Source organism: Mirounga angustirostris, unplaced genomic scaffold, assembly GCF_029215605.1.
Source record: "Mirounga angustirostris isolate CCGP_5_RB_7025 unplaced genomic scaffold, mMirAng1.0.hap1 SCAF_14, whole genome shotgun sequence".
Lineage (NCBI taxonomy): Eukaryota > Metazoa > Chordata > Mammalia > Carnivora > Phocidae > Mirounga > Mirounga angustirostris.
This window is the reverse complement of record NW_026991722.1, coordinates 72930250-72950420: the sequence shown is the minus strand read 5'-3', so window position 1 is coordinate 72950420 and position 20171 is coordinate 72930250. Positions and strand designations below refer to the sequence as shown.

At 38.3% G+C, this 20171-nt stretch overlaps 1 protein-coding gene across 4 annotated transcripts in view; it reads right to left on the bottom strand.

Annotated features, from left to right (window-relative positions):
* The window catches only part of SBNO1 (strawberry notch homolog 1), a 57392-nt gene that overhangs the window by 33707 nt on the left and 3514 nt on the right, over positions 1-20171 (bottom strand). For 2 of the 4 annotated variants that reach the window (XM_045887802.3, XM_045887799.3), the window contains exons 2-9: positions 14508-14639; positions 13896-14000; positions 11958-12270; positions 7666-7766; positions 3923-4019; positions 1936-2096; positions 402-535; positions 125-215 (exon numbers count right to left, since the gene is read on the bottom strand). In XM_045887802.3, the coding sequence (XP_045743758.1) occupies positions 125-215; positions 402-535; positions 1936-2096; positions 3923-4019; positions 7666-7766; positions 11958-12270; positions 13896-14000; positions 14508-14639 (1134 nt within the window). The remainder of the gene's footprint in view (positions 1-124; positions 216-401; positions 536-1935; positions 2097-3922; positions 4020-7665; positions 7767-11957; positions 12271-13895; positions 14001-14507; positions 14640-20171) is intronic. The other 2 variants (XM_045887801.3, XM_045887800.3) reach the window with 2 other exon arrangements.

Genomic DNA, 20171 nt, shown 5'->3' with positions numbered 1-20171 from the left:
AATGCTTTCTGTAAAATAATTCACTTAATCCTCACAACAACTCTACAAAGTAGAAACTATTATTCCCATCTCACTGATGAGTCAATATTTACTGAATGACTAACCAAAGAGAAAACTTTCATACCTTGTTTAATGAATGAACCAAAATGTTTTTTGCTCCAATATCCCTCAAATCTCTTTCAGCATCATACTTTAAATCATTTGAAACACTGAACCTGCCACATAAAAAAGAAAAAAAAAAACACAAATTAAATGCAAATTCCATCAGTCTAGCAGTATTGAGGATAAATAAAAACAGGGCTTGACACTTAAAAAAAAAAATACACCTACTCATTAAAACCCATCTCACATGCTGGAATAACTATTCACAAAATAAAGCTTCCACAGTCTTTGGCACTTACCATAATGCTCTTTTTCTACTCAGCAAGTAATTTTCATAGATAATTCCCGCTATCGTCCTTCCTTTTCCCACACCAGCACCATCACCTATTAAGAAGCCAGCACGATCTCCATTAGGTAGGAATGTTTCATGTTGCTGAAAAAGAGAAAGCTGATAATCAATCTACTCCTTTAGATACTGTGGTGATCAGTCTTTACAACACTGTTGTAGGAATATATTAATGTGATCTATCTGTATACAAATGGCACACAGTTTGGCTCAATATGGATACTTTCTTTATATTTACTATGTACTCTTTCTGGCTACACTCACATGCACCAGGTAACTGATGTTACTGAAGTTAAACTGGTGAGCATTCTTCTGTATCTCTTTTAATGCCTGCACAGACAAATACAAACTTTTCATCACACATAAATATGGAGGATGGTTACCTGTTCGGCCATTACTTATTTTACAGAACTGGAGTACAAAAGAAGTCCTCTCAAGAAACTGGCATAACTAATTCATGGTTTTGAAAGCCAGTACAACACCCATATACAATAATACCACAGTTCATTCAAACAGCCACTAGGGTATGGGAGTTTAGATTCTTTCTAGCATTCAGCAAGCAGGGTTAAAAGAGCTAAAACAAATAGTCATCCATCCATCCATCCATCTCCTTAATATATATATTCTTAATCTAATAGTTCTAACGGACAAACTCCCAATAATGGAATTGTTAGGTCAAAGGATATACGTATTTTTTATTTCAAGTAAGCTCTACGATCAATGTGGGGCTAGAACTCATGACCCCAGGATCAAAAGTCATGCTCTATTGACTGAGCCAGCCAGGCACAATAGGCTATATGTATTTTCAACAAATTTATTTATGTATTTATGTATGTATGTATTTATTTATTTAGATTATTAAAAAGTACACCACTGAGGAAGCACATGCATGAGAGCTGGGTGCGGGGATAGGAGAGAGAGAATCTTAAGTAGGCCCCACACCCAGCACGGAGTCTGATGCAAGGATTGATCTCACGACCCTGAGATCATGACCTGAGTGGATCAAAGAGTCTGACACTTAACCAACTGAGCCACCCAGGCACCCCACATTTTTAATACATATCCCCAGTGAATTCCAAAGAGGTTATAACATTTTTCATTTCCAGTAGAAATGAACCCCCTGCATCCATGCTACCCCTTTAATTTTTTAACACACAAGGGGCACCTGGGTGGCTCAGTAGGTTGGGCGTCCAACTCTTGATTTCAGCTCAGGTCATGATCTTGGGGTCATGGGATCAGGCCCTGCCTTGGGCTCCACGCTCAGCACAGAGTCTGCTTATCCCTCTCCCTCTGCTCCTCCCCCTGGCTCACGCACGCTCTCTCTAAAAAAAAAAAATAAATAATTTTCTAACACATGAAACTTTTGTAAAAATCACAAGCACAAGTTTTTCATTCAAGAAAAATTACCTTTGTGTTAAAGCAACTATACTATATGCACTAGGATTAAAAGATAAATACATTGTATGTAGTTACAAAATATTGCTTACCTGGGCTGCATAAGTAATTGCCTCAAGTTGTAATGCTGATAACCAGCCATTATCAATGGTTTCTTCAGAAATGGATGTTTTGTACCAAACATCAGGAGGAGTAACACTGGATAAAGAACTAGTTTCCACTACAGCATCTGGATGACGTAGGCCAATTTTTACTAAATGAAATTTTAAAATACTTCATTTTAGTTTTCTAGGTAATAATGCTCCCAGTTTTATTATATAATATTGCCATATTTTTGCTATCACAGAGCAAATAAAAGTAAATAAGTAACTATACACTCCAGGATATTAAAAAGGCACTGACAGGTGGTAAATTATTATTTAAATTTGGTAAAAGGACCTATTTATCAAATACTTATGGTTTAAATAAGAGACCTGCTGATCAAAAAAAATCTAGAAAAATATCAACTTAGTTCGTATCACCACGTTCTCCAGTAGCAACAAAACATAATCCTAAATTTGGAAATCTATCTGAGGGACGCCTGGGTGGCTCAGTTGGTTAAGCATCTGCCTTCAGCTCAGGTCATGATCCCAGGGTCCTGAAATTGAGTCCCGCATCGGGCTCCTTGCTCAGGGGGGGAGCCTGCTTCTCCCTCTGCCTGCCGCTCGCCCTGCTTGTGCGCTCTCTAGCTCTCTGACAAATAAATTAGAATCTTAAAAAAAAAATCTATTTGAATGCATAAATTAATTAATATTTACAGCTTTGCTGAGCATCTGGTCTATTACTAAACAATGCCATTGTAGCAATGTAAAAGCAGCCATAGCCAATAAATAAATAAACTCACGGGCATGGTTATTTTCCAGTAAAACTTAAAAAGGCAATGGTCCAAATTTAGTTTGCTGACCTTAGTTTAAAGGGCCATAGATAAACTTTCAATTCTTTTATGAAAACTATTATGGGAGTGAGGGAAACCACCCATTTCAGATACCACAACCTAAGATTCATCTTTTAAATGTTTATCGTATGTATATATTATTATTTTTTTTTTTTTAAGATTTTATTTATTTATTTGAGACAGAGAGAATGAGAGACAGAGAGCATGAGAGGGAGGAGGGTCAGAGGAAGAAGCAGACTCCCTGCTGAGCAGGGAGCCCGATGAGGGACTCGATCCCGGGACTCCAGGATCATGACCTGAGCCAAAGGCAGTCGCTTAACCAACTGAGCCACCCAGGCGCCCTGTATATATTATTTTTAAGTAGGCTCCATGTCCAACGTGGGGCTTGAACGCATGACCCTGAGATCAAGAGTTGCATACTCAACCAACTGAGCCAGCCAGGCACCCCCAAAGTTAATTTTAAATGACCAGAAATTATGGGATCCTGAAGTCGATACATAGTTGGTAAACAGAAATTTTGAGTTTAAGTAGTAATATTAGTGGCTTTTTATAGAAACTCGGAGTAAATAAAGGATTCTAGCTATGTATTTGTTTCATCTTATCACCCTCATATAATGAAAAAGTGAACTTTTTACATCAAAGCTAAAATATTAATTTTCAATTTCACATAGTGGCCACTAAAAAAATAAATCATGGTTGTTATGGAAAAAAGGGCAGAAGTGTTAATGTACACCACTGAAATAAATAGCACATTTTATTTTTAAGATTCCCATGTTTTTATGCTTTGTATAAAGTATAGAAAGCTAAGATAGATTTCTATCTCTGCAATTTACTATGATTTTATAATCACTGCTAATATGAGCAAAATTAACTTGAAACAAAATAAAACCCAAGCTTTTTTACTTTTAAAGGACTTCAACCCAAAACAGTTCTAAGTCTGCATAGGGAAAATAACCCACAGTCAAATTTTCATGTAGATATTTTAAAACATATTATAGTTCAAAAACTATTACAAAGCTCTTGTCAAATTCTGAGGTACCCAATATTGACAGATCCTAATAGATAATAACGTGTATGGGAAAGTTACTTAAATTCAAGAAGAACCCAGAAGTCTTTCATTATTTTGACAGATCCCAATGACATACATTTTATAGGCATATACTCTGCATAGGTTTCTGCATGACCCATTTCTTCTTCATCTTCTTCCTCTGGTTCATCTTCCTCTTTCACAACAGGGACCTTCTGTAACACAGAGGGAACATAATCAGAGACTGGAGGCCTAAGTAACACACAGAAAAACTCTTCTGTAGGAATACTAAACAGTCTTCAATCTTGGAAACATGACATACCACTTCTATATTCTCTAAAATCTGGGTCACACTTTGCATCTTCCGTGTTTCTCCAATGAGTACAGATAATCCATGACCTAACTCTCATCCCTAACACACCACTGGGTCACTACAGGGCTCCACCTCCATCCTTCTAACCACCATGATCTCAAACTACTTTCCCCTTCAATATTGCCTACCACCTTCCCTGATGCCCAGAACTCTTTTTAACCTCAGTCTTCAATCTTCATTTCAGTTCCAGGAACAGAAAGACCAAAAGATTTGGGGAGAAAAGGTGGATGAGCCCCAGCAGCTCATCCTACAACCTCAATGGCAGAAACTCTGTTGAAGTTACACATCCCACCCTCACTTCAGTGCACCTTCAATTCAGCTGTCTTCTTTCCATCGGACACTGAAACCAAACCCCAAAAAACTCTGGGTTTAAAGGTTCTTCTGAAGGACAGATAATCTACTTCAGACATCTATGTCTCCAAACAACAACAATCATATGTAAGATAGCCAAGCACTTACTCTCCAAACCTTGGCACACCCAAAAATGCAATGGGAAGTTCTTAGTAACTACACCAGGAAAACAGGAATGAAGCCAGACTGTCTCAAGCAACTTGAGTGAATGGTCACCAGTCAGTCACATCTTCCTTTGTTTCTTCACAGAATCTTAAAGGGGTAAGGTAGGGAGGAATAGGGGAATAGAAAGACCCTGAACTAGCCTCCTCTCACTACAAGTAAAACCATCAGCAAAGCTCTTTATTAATGTGCTTGTTCAAGAAAAATACAGAGAAAAAGCTGTGAAACCCAGTGTATGTAGAAAAGAAGAAGAAAAAGAAGGAGAAACCAGTCAGGACCTATAAGCAATGCCAAGGACAACAAAGCCTTAAAAGGTAATGGCAGACTTTTTGATTTTTTTTCTTTAGAGTATGATAGCTCACTAAAAGTGGGAGATGTAGATAAACATCCAATCAACATCAATCCATGGAATCCTCAGGAAAAAACCCAAAACAGACCTGAATGCTCTCAGATTTCTGTTTGCCAAAATGAAACTCAATTTCAGAAACTACACAAAGTGGGGATGGCCAAAGAAACAGATGTAAATCCCTATTCTACTGTTATTTGTGTGGCCGTAAGCAAATCACTTAAATTCTGAGTCCTCCCCATCCCCACCTTCACCCCTTTCCCCACCTACCAAATAATGCATACTAAATGACCAGCCTTCCTTCTCTAGCTTATCTTCCCATATCTGAATTAAAAAAAAAAAAAATTACCAAGAGTATAATTGGAAGATAAGTTGGTGATACTGTCTGGCCACAGGGACCAGACAAGTAAACTGATAAGCCAGTAAAATGGCAACTGAGGGTCACCAAGCTTAGGGGCAAGGAGATACAATCATGAGGGGGAGTGGGGAAAGATTGTGGTACCTGGAGAAGGAAGGCCTGCCCAACACACAAAACAGGTGTTCACTACTCAACTTCAGGAGTATTTTACTAGGTGGGGAATGTGGACCCAGGGTTGTCAGGTACTCCTATTTTTCAGGATAACCTGGAGATCAGGACCTTTATGTTGTATCAACAAATTAAAAAATTTTCAAAATATTGTGGAGACCAAACATAACACATCTGTCAACTGGCTTTGGTGCATAGTCTACCAGTTTGTAATCTCTGCTAGATGTTTTTCTTTTTTTCTTTTTCTTTAAAGTAAGGTCTATTCCCAACGTGGGGCCCAAACTTAAGACTTCAAGATCAAGAGTCACATGCTCCACCGACTAAGCCAGCCAGATGCCCCTGTTAAATGTTTCTTAACTCTGACAACATATAATTTTTGGCGTATTATGGGCAAAAGTGGGCTGGACTGGGAATCTCAGCACTATGTACATTTCTTAAAGGAAAATGCAGTCTTTTTTTTTTTTTTTAATTTTTTTTTTTTTAAAGATTTTATTTATTTCATAGAGAGAGACACAGCAAGAGAGGGAACACAAGCAGGAGGAGTGGGAGAGGGAGAAGCAGGCTTCCCACTGAGTGGGGAGCCTGAAGCAGGGCTCGATCCCAGGACCCTGGGATCATGACCTGAGCCGAAGGCAGACGCTTAACCGACTGAGCCACCCAGGCACCCCGCAATCTTACTTTCTAAAAATCAACTTCCACTTAAGTTGCTGGCACACAACCATTAAATAAACTGGGTCCTGCCAGCATTCATTCTCCTGGTCCCTGTTCAAAACCTCAGGCAGATTGCTGTCTTTCCAATTCCATATTCCATCCCCAAGTCCTAAAAATCCTTTGGTATTGTTATATGCAGTCATCTCCTATTATCCTTTTTTTACTTTCCCCTAACCCTTTTCCAATCCTCTTTACAATCCCCCAAGTTTAGTCTCTTAACACCTCCCTTCTGGAGTACTTAACCAACCTTCCAACCTGCCTGTCTTCCCCACCTGACTCACCCTGAATCACTAACAGGATCCTCCACTTCCAGGGGCCCCCACTGGTGCTGCACCAAGTCCAAAGTCACTGTTTTTTTTTTTAAGATCTATTTATTCATTTGAGAGAGAGCGTACGTACGTATGCGAGCGGGAAGGGTGGGGGAGCAGAGGGAAAGAATCTCAAGCAGACTCACCACCGAGCACAGAGCCCAGATCTCACAACCCCGAGATCATGACCTAAGCAGAAACCAAGAGTCAGACACCTAACCAACTGAGCCACCCAGGTGCCCAAAGTCTTTGGAACTCAACTCAGGACCCTCCACAGTGCCAAAATCAACCATTCCAACTTCCAACTTCCTCCTGGCTTACCACCATCTAAACATATAGCCACCACCTCCTCTGTGCCTATCAATGCTTTAGCTCCCTTCCTAAAATGCCCTCTTACAGTCTCTCCAAACTCAATACCTAATCTCCATTATACTTGCTCCACAAAATGAAGTCTTCCCAGGCCATCTGAGTCCAGGGAGATTTCCTCTTCCTCCAATTTCATAATCCTAATTGTGAGTATCTCAATGTACTTTCTGCTGTACTTTATACTACTTAAACCATGTGCTTGTCAAATTGTGTGATTATGGAAGGGGGAGCCATGTAGTCTACCTCTTGTACAAACCCATCACATACATGCAGTATTATACACAGCACAGTTATGAAATAAATGTAGAGTTAATTAACCCAAGGCATTTCCAAAATTTAAAGAAAAAAAATTACTTATAACTAGAATATTGTATGATCTGACAGCTCATAACTAGCTATATATTTAGGTTCAATCCCCAAATGGACAGTTATCAAATACTGTAGTTAACTCCACATTATCTTTGTCTCTGATCAGGTAAGATTCACAATAAAAGGATGTCAGTACTGCGTGTAATACTAAACCCTATCAAATATACAAGCTATAATAACCTTGTTTAGTATGTCCGTTTATGTTAGATATTTAATGCTTATTCATTAGTTCATGTAGTTGAGTAGCCCCCCCTCACCCAAAAATAAGTTTTCTGTGGGTCGTTTTAGAGCACTTTTAGCCAAGTATATTTCTACACCACGTAATACAGATGCAGCTTTTGAAACTCACCATGGTTGGAGAAAAACTCCTCATTTTCATGTCGTTTATCCATATTCTTGCTACTTCTTTATTAGAAGATTCTTTCTTTACTGTACCATTGCTTACATCAGCTGAGGGGAAGAGTTATTAGATTTTAGAACAAAATCTCAATTTATTTTCAGTAAAAGTTTTACTAAAAAATTTTTTACATTCAGGTTTAAAAAAAAATGTTAAATCTAAGGAGTAAGTTTACTGAATTCACAAACCAAAGAATACCAACCTACTTGTCACTAACTTAAAGCAAGCATAAGAATGAAAACATTCAAAGCTATGTGTTATCACGGAGCTAAGATTTAACCTTAGAAAACAAGTAACTTAAACAGAAATGTGTGTATAGGAAACCTGAGACCTAGTTATGAAAAGGACATCTTAACCAGAAGTGTTTGATAGTTTATTTTAATACACATACCAACAGCAAGCATTACTTTGGGACACTTCACTTGGTTCACCAAAAACAAATAAACCAGAATGGTGTTATTACCAAGACAGAATTAATCTCATCTGAGTTGGTGATACTTATTTTCGAGGCAAATAATTATTTCTTGGAAGAAAAAAAATTGGGGGAACTCTATTTTCCTCCTCCCCTTAGAATAAAGATCCAAACAATGAATCTTTTCTTCTTCTATACCAGTGGTTTACAAACTCTATTCAGATACAGCAAGAGAATCCCTCAATCCAAGTATCAGGCCAAGTAGAACTGCTTGACTGAGTGAGTAGCCTAGAGCCCCTGTAATCAGCCCGCATCCCTGAAGCACTCTTCAGGTACTTGGGATTTCTGAGATCAGTGTGAAAATCACACCAGAATAATTGATTAACATCTTATCTATTCTACCAAAAGACAGGGAGTATATGGGAGACTGTCACTTGGGAATCCAAAATGACAACTGAAGTGTTAACAAAACAAACAGAATGGAACAGAGATAACAAATTTATGTGTTTAATGTAACTGTGGGAGAGCAAGTGAACAGTTTGCAGAGTACAGAACTGGACCTTACGTGAGAGCTCAGAACCCAAACAGAGAGCCAAAGGGCTCAAGGCTCCGGAAGGGGCAACACCCACAGATAAGTGTAAGGGAACATGCAAAACCTTGCTCTTTGCAGTTTCATACTTTTAATGTTCTTCCCTTCCAGTAAAAAGATGACCCTCTGCTACAACACAAAAGTATGCTCATCTTTGGCATTCACTTACATGTTTCTTTTTCAGCCCTGGCCTAGTCTGATAGTTTCTCAGGCTTCCACACAAGGATGGCCTTGACTTGTAATCTTTTGTCTTTTCAAAATTACTCCACTGGATGTGGGAGATGTTACTGTACTAAGCATTACTCAATTAGCTCCAAACCTATCCTGTTTTGTTTTACTTTCTAAACTTCCCTCACAATAGCACAGTCTTCTTTAAATTATGAGAACATGTGCTGATTTGAGGAGTGGAATACTCAGGAAGCCACTCACATAAAAGCAGCAGGATTTCTCCTCAAACTCAAAGGCTTTAATGACAGCTGCTTCCACTAACTGCTGATCATCCATGTCTCACAGGAGTCATTCCAGATGCTGCCCTACACCCCAGCTAGGTCAGGGCCATGCCTGCTCTCCATGGTGGAGCAGAGTAAAAATGAGCCCTAAGACAGTTAAAATGACTTCTTAATGGGCACGTAGTTAGCAGGTTGCAGTTAGTTCAGGACAATGACTTTGAGAGTAAACTATAGCCATAAGGACACAATGGTATGGACTCAAACAAAAGATTAGATTATTTGATATTTTTAATTACATCTGTCACTAAAGACAAAATTAGTTCTGTATCACCCTACAAACTCTTCTTGGCCATTGTTTTAGAATGTTCCAGCCCTCTACTTCACAAACACAAGCACAATTTCCAAGCAGTCCATTCTGCCACAAAATTATATACTAGTCTATATCAGGTATTAAAACTTTTCTCCCAATATTAGAAAAATAAGGCAGCTTTTGGAAAAGGAACTATTTAATACTTATCAGCTCATTCCAAACCCTAATAAAATGCTATTTATGCACTAGTATAAATCCTCAGGAACCTCCAAGCCCAAAGAAATTTACAAAAAAAAAAAAAAAAGGCACCCATTCCTACGCTAAAACTATAAAATAGTAGTCAGCTCAGAATATAACTGAGGTCAGTTATCATTTCCAACTGTGCCACCCTGGTACTGTTACATAACAGGTACTCAAATACACTTCAGCTGAATGTAGAAGGGAAAGGAAGAATATCCCTCTTAAGAGTTCACGTTTTTCAGTTTTTAAAACTGTACTACTAAAATTTGATGTAGTCAAGATTTTAAAATACATCTAATAATTCTATTTTTTTTTTAAAGATTTTATTTATTTGACAGAGAGAGACACAGCGAGAGAGGGAACACAAGCAGGGGGAGTGGGAGAGGGAGAAGCAGGCCTCCTGCGGAGTAGGGAGCCCAATGCGGGGCTTGATCCCAGGACCCTGGGATCATGACCTGTAACGACTGAGCCACCCAGGCGCCCCTAATGATTCTATTTTATCCTTAAAAATTACCTTACTAAACATGAAGCTTCCTCTGAACACTGCACTTAAAACTATAACCTCTTTCTGCCCCACACCTCATTTTGTTTCTCTCCACAGGGCTTATTCCTTTCAGACACACTATATAACTTCTTTATTTTGTTTATTGTCTCTCTCCACTAGAATGCAAGCTCCATGACAGCAGAAATCTCAACAGTTTTCTTCCCAGCCACACCCTCAAAATCCCAGAACAGTGCTTGGCACATAATAGGCACTCAATAAATATTTGTTGAATAAATGAACAGTAACATTCTAAAGAAAAACTAACAATAAAATCTATATTCATTATCCATAAATAAACTCTTTAAAAAATGTAATCAAACCACTGTTGAACTTTTCCCCTTTAAACCCTATCCTTAAAAATAAGTAAATAAATAAATAAACCCTATCCTTAGGGGTGCCTGGGTGGCTCAGTCGTTAAGCGTCTGCCTTCGGCTCAGGTCATGGTCCCAGGGTCCTGGGATCGAGCCCTACATTAGGCTCCCTGCTTGGCAGGAAGCCTGCCTCTCCCTCTCCCGCTCCCCCTGCTTGTGTTCCCTCTCTCGCTCTCTCTTTCTCTGTCAAATACATAAATAAAATCTTAAAAAATTAAATAAATAAACCCTATCCTTAAAGGATTAGCTCGTGGTGATGGTTGAACAACTCTTGTGAATATACTAAAATCCACTCAACTGTGTACTTTAAAAGGATGAATTTCATGGTATATACAATGTATCTCAATAAAGCTGTTTTTTAAAAAAGGATTATATGGGTGCTCATTCTTTAAAATATATATATATAGTATGGGGCGCCTGGATGGCTCAGTTGGTTAAGTGTCTGACTTTGGCTTAGGTCGTGATCTCGGGGTCCTGGGAGCAAGTCCCCCCCCCCAAATGCTCTCTAACAGATAGATAAAACCTTTTTTCAAAAAATGAATTATTTTACAATAAAAATGTATGTATCTTACTTTGTTTAAAAAAAATTTTTATTTATTTGAGAGAGTGTGCGTGCGAGCAGGGGGAGGGGCAAAGAGGGAGGGAGAGGGACAAGCCGACTGCACTGAGGCAGATGCCAGGCTCAATCCCAGGACCCTGAGATCATGACCTAAGCCAAAATCAAGAGTCAGATGCTCAACCAAGGCACCCCAAAAATGTATTTTAAAAGAGAATTTACTAAATACACAACTACTCACAAGCAATAAAGACAATGACAGGCAAAATAATAAAACTGTAAAAGTCAGAGTTAAAGCGTAAAGTATCAGTTTAAAGCTAGTTACCTCACGCATGGTCCACGGACCACCAGCAATAGCACCTCTGAAAAGCTTGTTAGAAATGCAGGATCTTGGGCCCTACCCCAGACCTACCAAATCTGATTCTGTTTTTGAACAAGATCTCCAGGTGATTCAGAGGCACTTTTCAAGTTTGAGAAGTACTGATTTAAAGGACTGAGAAAATGTTAACCAGTTATTCCCAATATATAAAACTGAGATCTCATGGTGTTAACTAATGTAGCCACCTGGTAATTCCACACTTCATTTCAAGGTAAATGCTACTAGGGCTTCTAAATTTCTCCTTCCTTTGAATTGTATAAATACTGTAATTGTGCAAAGTCATAAAATATGTTCTTCACACCCAGTTCGTTTAAGACCCAAGGAAACCCTTAAAAACACACTGACACATCTTACCAACAGGAGCCAGCTGACACTACTGAAAAGACAGACTTACTAGCTGCTGTTGCAACTGGCTGAGCAATATTAGCTGGTGGCTTCAGTTTCATGAGTTCATTCAGACTATTATTTTTCAGCAGATCCTTCAGCTGAACCTGGTCTTTTGAGGGTGCAGAGGTCATGGCATTTCGTACTGCTGGTGCTGAGACTGAAGGGCGTGTGTTTGCAGTAGTCTGGATAAACTTTGTTAAAGTGATGGTCTGCCTATTTGTTGTTACAGGCGGTGTTTTAGTCATTACAATTGTTGATCCCAGGGTTGGAAGCTGATTTATTTGATTCAGCACAAATGTTGTAGTAGATGGAGGCTGCTGCTATAAAAGAAAACCGTTATACATCAGACCACTGAGAAGTACTGAACTCTCTAATGTGGCTTAGATTCACCAACATGGGAGGCCATTTAAACATCTAAAACTGACTTTAATTCTTACCTAAACACTGGCACTGTTATTTTTAATTGAATATGCCTAACTATAAACTACCAAGTTAAAACACATGACTTTGAGGGGAAAAAAGGTACAGTAAGAGTGTGACATTTTCTACAATTGTAGGGGGCAGCAAACATAAAATGGAACTATCCTAACTAAGCTGTGATGTGTGATAATACTATATAATACAAGGACTAGGAACAGAAAGAATTTCTAATCCCAGCACTGCCCCAACTAGGTCGATAACTTTAGGCAGATCACTTCACCCCCAGAGGCCCGGGCTCTCTGGGATCCATTTTCCATTGCTAGCATTCTACAATTCTTGTCCAATGCTTTGTTTGCTATCATACAAACTATACCAATGTTTAGAATTTAAAAGATAAAACCACCAAGCAGAGTTTTAAATACCTATGCTGCATGAATGATCCAGTCAATCCACCAATATCACATACTGGTGATAATATGGGTACTACCTTTGAGCCTAAGACAAAGCTACATAGCATTTTATTTTCTATAGTTGGGGGTAGAGGGGGACATTAGGAGTTGGACAAAAATGCAGTACAAAAAGGTCAAAGATTGGGAGGATGACAATGTGTCGGTGACTACAATGGACTGAAGTACAATCAAGATATTTTTAAATTTCAGTCTATTTCTACTTCCTTCCCTCCTCAAACTATTTGTTATTTTTCCATGACTCCTATAACAAGAATCTTAAGAGATTACCACTCATCACTTTTTTATTTTTTAAAACAGGCAGCTTTGGGGTGCCTGGCTGGCTCAATCGTAGAGCATGCAACTTCTTAATCTAGGCGTCGTGAGTTTGAGCCCCACATTGGGCATGGAGTCAACTTTAAATAAATAAGTAAAGCAGGCAGCTTTTATATATATATGTATGTATATATATATAATTTATTTAAATAATTTAAATAATCTCAACACTCAACGTGGGGCTCAAACTCACAAACCCGAGATCAGGAGTCACATGCTCCACCAACTGAGCCAGCTAGGCATCCCACCACTTATCACTTTTAAATAAAACTCTTGACAATAATTTATCATAAGTTATCAAATTTTTAACCAGTTTCTAATAATTTCATATGCTAGGCTTAAGTTAATAATTGCTACGTTTAAGGTAAAATCAGAGGAACTCTATATTTAAAGCACAATTACCATTACATAAAAATCACATATACCAATGGACAAAAGCTGAAATCAACAAGGAAAAATGAAATGTGTAGTGGAATAATGTGTAACTCATCTTTACTTCATGAATTTTGTATCATTTACAATAAGTAAATTCAAAACACTCTGTTTTGTCCTAATTATCTTTTGATCAACATAACTACAAGAAGAATGAAAGAAATGTTTTATCAAATAGGAGCTGAGAGTAGCATATCGGAAAGTAGCAAAAAACAGAACTGGTAAGATAAAATGACTTCATATTACAGGTTATTTTCTTACTATAATTCAAAGCCATTTTAGCAGTCATGCCAAATGTAAATCATTCTTACCCTAACATTTAGTAGCGCTGGAGTAGGTACCGTCTCTGGCTCTGGTTTCACAGGAACTGCTGCTTCAGTCTCCAAACCTAGTTCTAATGCACTAAGTGGCATGGACTAGAGAGAAAACAACATCAGAGAAAAATAAAAAATAATGGCAGTGAATTCTGTTTCAAGAATAAAAGATTATTAAAACAAAAAAAAAAAAGTCAAGTTTTAGACTCAAACACATTGTAAAATCTCTGATACCAGGTAGGAACTAATAATCTTTGGAAGTACATCTTCACAAAACTATACTGACAACAGAATCTTATTTTTACTTTCAGAGAATGTACATAGTGAAACCTCAGAAGAGGGTCCCTATAAAGTACAAAGACAACTAGTAAAGAGATTAACCAACCTCCCACAAGAGCTCTAAGCAATTCATCTCTTACTTTTATATATATATCAAAGCGGGAAATGTCTTCTCACTGCAAATATTTTCCATCTCATGAGTGAAGACTAATATAAAAATAACACACATGTGCTTATTTAAAATTATGTCTCAATAATGCCTGTCTCTATAAGTAGAAATTAAAATTAAGAAACAATCTACTTTTTACAGAGGCTTCGGGAAACTCTTACCTGCTGAACTGAAGGAGTAGGTGTTGGAGTTGCAAGCCCCGCATCTCCCCCATCAATATCAAAGAGGTCATTCGGACTAATTCCACTCTCACTCAAAGCAGCAAGCAGTAAATCTTGCCCTGGCTCCACCATCTTTAGAACAAAATATTTAATATTAACATAAAAAACTTAAAATGCCAATTAACTCCCTTCTAAATACAAACCAACATCTTCTACCAAATCCATCCATTTGATATTTATGAAGAATCTGCTACATATCAGGCAAGAAGGATGAAAGAGAAATAGTCTCTGATTCCAAGAAATTCACAGTAAGATGAAAAGGACAGAGAAATATGTAAATCACAGCAAGAGTGTATGTGTACAAAATGCTGTGGGAACAGAGAAGGAATGCTCAACTTTGCCCGGGGAGAGAGGTTACAAAGATGACCGTGGAACTGAGTCTCAAGGAAGAAATCACCAGGTGGATAAGGATCTTCTGAACAGCGCATTCACACTTACGGAGATATGAAAGACACTGGCGCTCTTTAAGAACATTGGTTAGAGTAATTCATCATTGGTATGGAAGTTCAGAACAGAAATCCAAGCCTCACGCAGGTGACGACAAGAGATGAGGAAGGTATCACCCACGACCTTGTATACCATGCTAGAGTGTTCAGTTAATCCCATGGGTAGTGGGGGTCAGAAAAGAGTTTTAGATAGAGAACTGCATGACATAGTCAGATTTGTGACTTAGATTATTCCAAGAAGTATGGAAGCAAACTGAGAATGGGTAGAATAAGACTAGAAGGAGGGAGACATTTTAGGTAACTGCTACAGCATACCGAGAGAGAGATGATGTGGGGCGCTTGGGTGGCTCAGTCAGTTAAGGGTCTGCCTTTGGCTCAGGTCATGATCCCAGGGTTCTGGGATAGAGCCCAGCATCAGGTTCCCTGCTCGGCGGGAGGCCTGCTTCTCCCTCTGCCCCACCCTCTTCCCCTGCTCCTGCACGTTCTCTAATAAATAAAACCCTAAAAAAACAACAAAGAAAGAGATGATGTGCTATAATAGCAGGGTGTAGAAAAAAGGGGGGATGAATTTCATCAGGAAGGACAATCCATAACACTAAGTTTATATAAAAGCTAAAATGGAAGAGAATAAGAAAGACAAAAAGCATGAGTTGATGGATGATTAGATTTAAGCCAAGAGAAAGTGAAAAAATAAACACTGAGCCTGGAGACCCCAAAATGAGTTATATAGAGTTTAGCGAGAGAAAATACCTATTTAGGAACAAGCAAATATTTTATTTAAAGATTTTGTTTATTTATTTATGGGGGCGGGCAGAAGGAGAGAATCTCAAGCAGACTGTGCTGAGTGTGAAGCCTGAAGTGGGGCTCAATCCCACAACCCCGAGATCATGACCTGAGCTGAAACCAAGAGTTAGACGCTCAACTGAATGAGCCACCCAGGCGCCCCGCAAATACATTTTAGATTTGGGTTTTCTTGATACAATATGTCAAAGTAATTTACCACCAAAATGGATTTTTATCCATTTTGTAAGGGGAAAAAAAGCTTAACAGAACTTTCTTGATTTTTAACGTTTGTCATTAACTTATCTGAAATAACCAATTTATATACATAAACATGAAAAGTGACTGTACTTGTTTTTCCCAAAAAACTAATTTCATGTTACATAAATAATACACTAATCTTTAGCTAGTTCATTTGTTCTCAGGCTGTGTGAAAGAATTAAGTGTCACTGTTTTCATTCTGTCCTACAAAAAGAAAGGCATTAGTCTCTTTGACCATGACTTCCAACATATAAGAACTAGTATTTCAAATGAAAGTATGATATTTAACAGAGAAATCCTCTACTAGGTAGGTCTTTGTTACATAAGCCTATACATCATTTAGAAAGAAGTTCTAGCAGAAACATGAATGAGTTTAAGGTAGAAACCACAGATATCCAGAAATGAAACTCAGGGCAGACCTACTGTTTAAAGGGGGGTCTTTTTTTTTTTTTTTTAAAGATTTTATTTATTTATTTGACAGAGAGACACAGCGAGAGAGGGAACACAAGCAAGGGGAGTGGGAGAGGGAGAAGCAGGCTTCCCGCCGAGCAGGGAGTCCGATGTGGGGCTCGATCCCAGGACCCTGGGATCATGACCTGAGCCGAAGGCAGACGCTTAACGACTGAGCCACCCAGGCGCCCCTAAAGGGGGGTCTTAAACAGATAGCCCCAAGGAAGAAGAAATAGATTTCCCCAGAATTTTTCAGAAAAAGGAAAAGTCTATGGAAAAATACGTTTTGAGCAGGAAAGAGGAAGGTAAGGAAACTGACAGTGACTAAGTATCTTTTACAAGCCTGACACAGTGTTAGGCTCTTTGTGTACACTATGAGACCACAACAACCCCGAAAAAGATAGACATTATAATTTTTTAGAGATGAAACAGAGGCTCAGAAACCTTAAAGTACCTATACCTACCCAGACCTAGATTGTCCAAATTCCCAAACCCCACGCATTCTCTTTCCAAAGAATAGATCCAGAAGTCAATGTTGCAAACCTAAGTTTCAATACTTAACTTTGGAATAAATGCCAGTCTGAGATTAAAATCGGAACGGAGATAGATTATTGGATAGCAAGATGGAAACAGTATGAAGGGACTGAACAGGGGACAAACAGGAGAAATGTCCCAATATTGATTTAAAATAAAGTTGATCATTTTTCTAATATAGACACACCTGACCATACTTTACACGTTATCCTAGTACATAGTACAAACATGTACCAAGACAGCTAAACCAATGCTTTAAAAACATTTTAACCTGGGCACCTGGGTGGCTCAGTCAGTTAAGTGTCCAATTCTTGATTTCGGCTCAGGTCATGATCCCAGGGTCGTGAGATTGAGCCCTGTGCCGGGCTCCCTGCTCACTGGGGAGTCTGCTTGAGATTCTCTCTCCCTCTGCCCCTCCCCGCCAACATGTGTGCGCACTCTCACTCTCTCAAAAAAAATAAAATAAAATAAATCCTAAAACAGCAACAACAAAACATTTCAACCTACATTAAGACCAATGATCTGTGAGAAAAGGGGGTGGTTGTGGCCTGCTTGCTATGGCTAATCCTGACCTAGATTAATAGAACTCCAGAGACTATCAAAATGTCATCTTTTTTAAGTAAATACTGAAAATAATGATTTATTTACATTTGAAACAAAAATACATTGTTTTAAACCAATGACTCCTAAACAACAGACCAAAGAACACTTGGAAGCCAAAGGATCCATTAATCCATTAGATGCACACCAAGCCGTCTAATTATACTAAAAAAGTACAGAAACATCATTGATGAAAGCAAACAAAAATCAGAGAAGCATTACTAAATTCATGAGAGGTTTTTGAATATATTTTCTGAACAATGAGCATTGAAAGTATAAAAATATCATGGGAAAAATTTTGGGGGAAACTTGGTATTTTCAGAAGAAATTAACAGTACAGTTTATAACACTATCTTTTTCTTTTTTAAAGATTTTATTTATTTATTTGAGAGAGAGAGAAATAGCAAGAGCCGGAACACAAGCAGGGGGAGTGGGAGAGGGAGAAGCAGGCTTCCCACCGAGCAGGGAGCCCGATGCGGGGCTCGATCCCAGGACCCTGGGACCATGACCTGAGCCGAAGGCAGACGCTTAACGACTGAGCCACCCAGGCGCCCCCAGTTTATAACACTATCACTGACCTACTGAAAACTCATTCACAGGAATCACAATTTGAGACCTCTGAGTAGTGACTTAATAATAACAATGTCTTTTATAAGCTATTTTTTAAAAATATTTTATTTATTTCAGAGAGAGAGAGAGAGCACACGCAAGCGCATGAGTGAGGGGTAGAGGGAGAGGGATAAGCAGACTCTCCGCTGAGCAGGGAGCCCGATGCAGGACCTGATCCCAGGACCCTGAGATCATGACCTGAGCCAAAGGCAGATGTGTAATCAACTGAACCAGCCAGGTGCCCTTTTCCAAGCAATTAATGAAAAATATCTTAGGTTTATATACATAATATACACAAACAAAATCTAGGGATGCTTTCTTAGCCAATTGGGTACAAATTCTCTACTTGAACTTTTCTGCAGTGAGAAAGGGAGCAGGGAATACAGAGGAATATCTCTAATTTTCTCTAACTCCATTAGGCAAAACCCTTAATATTTAAAAAAAAAAAAACCCTTAATATTTAATCATTCTCCTATTCTGAAACTATTACAGACTCACAGAATTTCAGTCTTCAGGCAGAGAGCCCTTAAAAGGTTATATTATTCAATCTTCTCCTCACCTTATAAGTAAGATTTATTCTTGAGAAGGAAAACATTTTCACTTTGAACCTACTAAATAGAATATAAATGCAAATACTGTTAAATGTAAGAGAACTGTGTTACAGTGTCTACAAAGGATTTCATAGACCTTAGGTGACATTTAACATGTAGCAATCCAACAAACCCAAAAGTTACCAACCCCAGAGTGATTCTATCTAAAAAAATGGACAACAAAAAAGTTCCATTTCTATCATAAATACTTAGGAAAATACCACCTATTTCAAAATAGTACACCTATGAAAGCGTCTAGTAAGATAAATAAGAAACAAGGACAAGGTAGTAGAGAGAAACTAAGCCATCCTTGGCAGGAAGAGAATCCTGAGAAACAATAGCCAATCAGAAGAATGAAAGGATACAGTTCCCACTGAGAATACCAACACTGAAACCTATCAACCAGGACAAGGTTCCTCTTGTTGAGACCTAAAGCAGATCTTTATAGCTCTGGGCAGATACAAGGGATCTATCTGCAGCAGTGAAAGCACACCACAGAGGCTGGGGTAGACTATGAAATCAAACAGAATATCTGGGTTCAAACACTGGCTACCTCATGCACCAGTAATAGAATATGGTCAAGTAATAACTATTTGACTCAGTTTCCTCATCTTCAAATGGGAATAATAATAGAACCTATCTTATAGGATTGCTGTTGAATAAATGTTATGCTACTGGCTATTAACTACTATTTTGATATTAGTATCATGTCAAAAAATAGGTTTTCTCCTACATCACTGATACAACACTATTTCCCAGAATACCAACTCTGTTGGCAATCCACTCAATAATTAACTTCCAAATGAATTCTTTAAAATACACTAGTTCCTTTTTGCCTGTGTCACATATTCAATTTGTGCAGTTAATCAATTGGTATGTCTAGAGAAAACTGGTAGACCTCTTTATATGTGCAAAGATATCACTTAGCAAGTATCTTTGCCTAATAATAAACAGGACTTTTTCTCTTTATTTAATAGCACTATGTCTTTTAACTCAGCTTCAGCTTTGCTTTTACACAGCCCAGAGGAGATGACTGACATTTAGTTTAAGAATCTGGAAGGATAATGATCCTCTCAAAATTTAGCTGATCCAGTTCATGAACAAGGTATTTATTTAGTGTCTACTGAGTGCTGGTTCTTTAAGAACATCAGGAGAAAAAGAATATGAAGTTCATTAACAAGGATTTTCATTACCTACAAGGGAAAAATCTGTAGTTTTTAACAGCTATTTTTCAAGGGAACACTTGCTCAGTAAAGTGTGCCTCTCCCCACTCTCACTGAGAAACTTTTTATAGGAAGAATGGATTCACAAAGTAACATGCAGATAATAAAGTT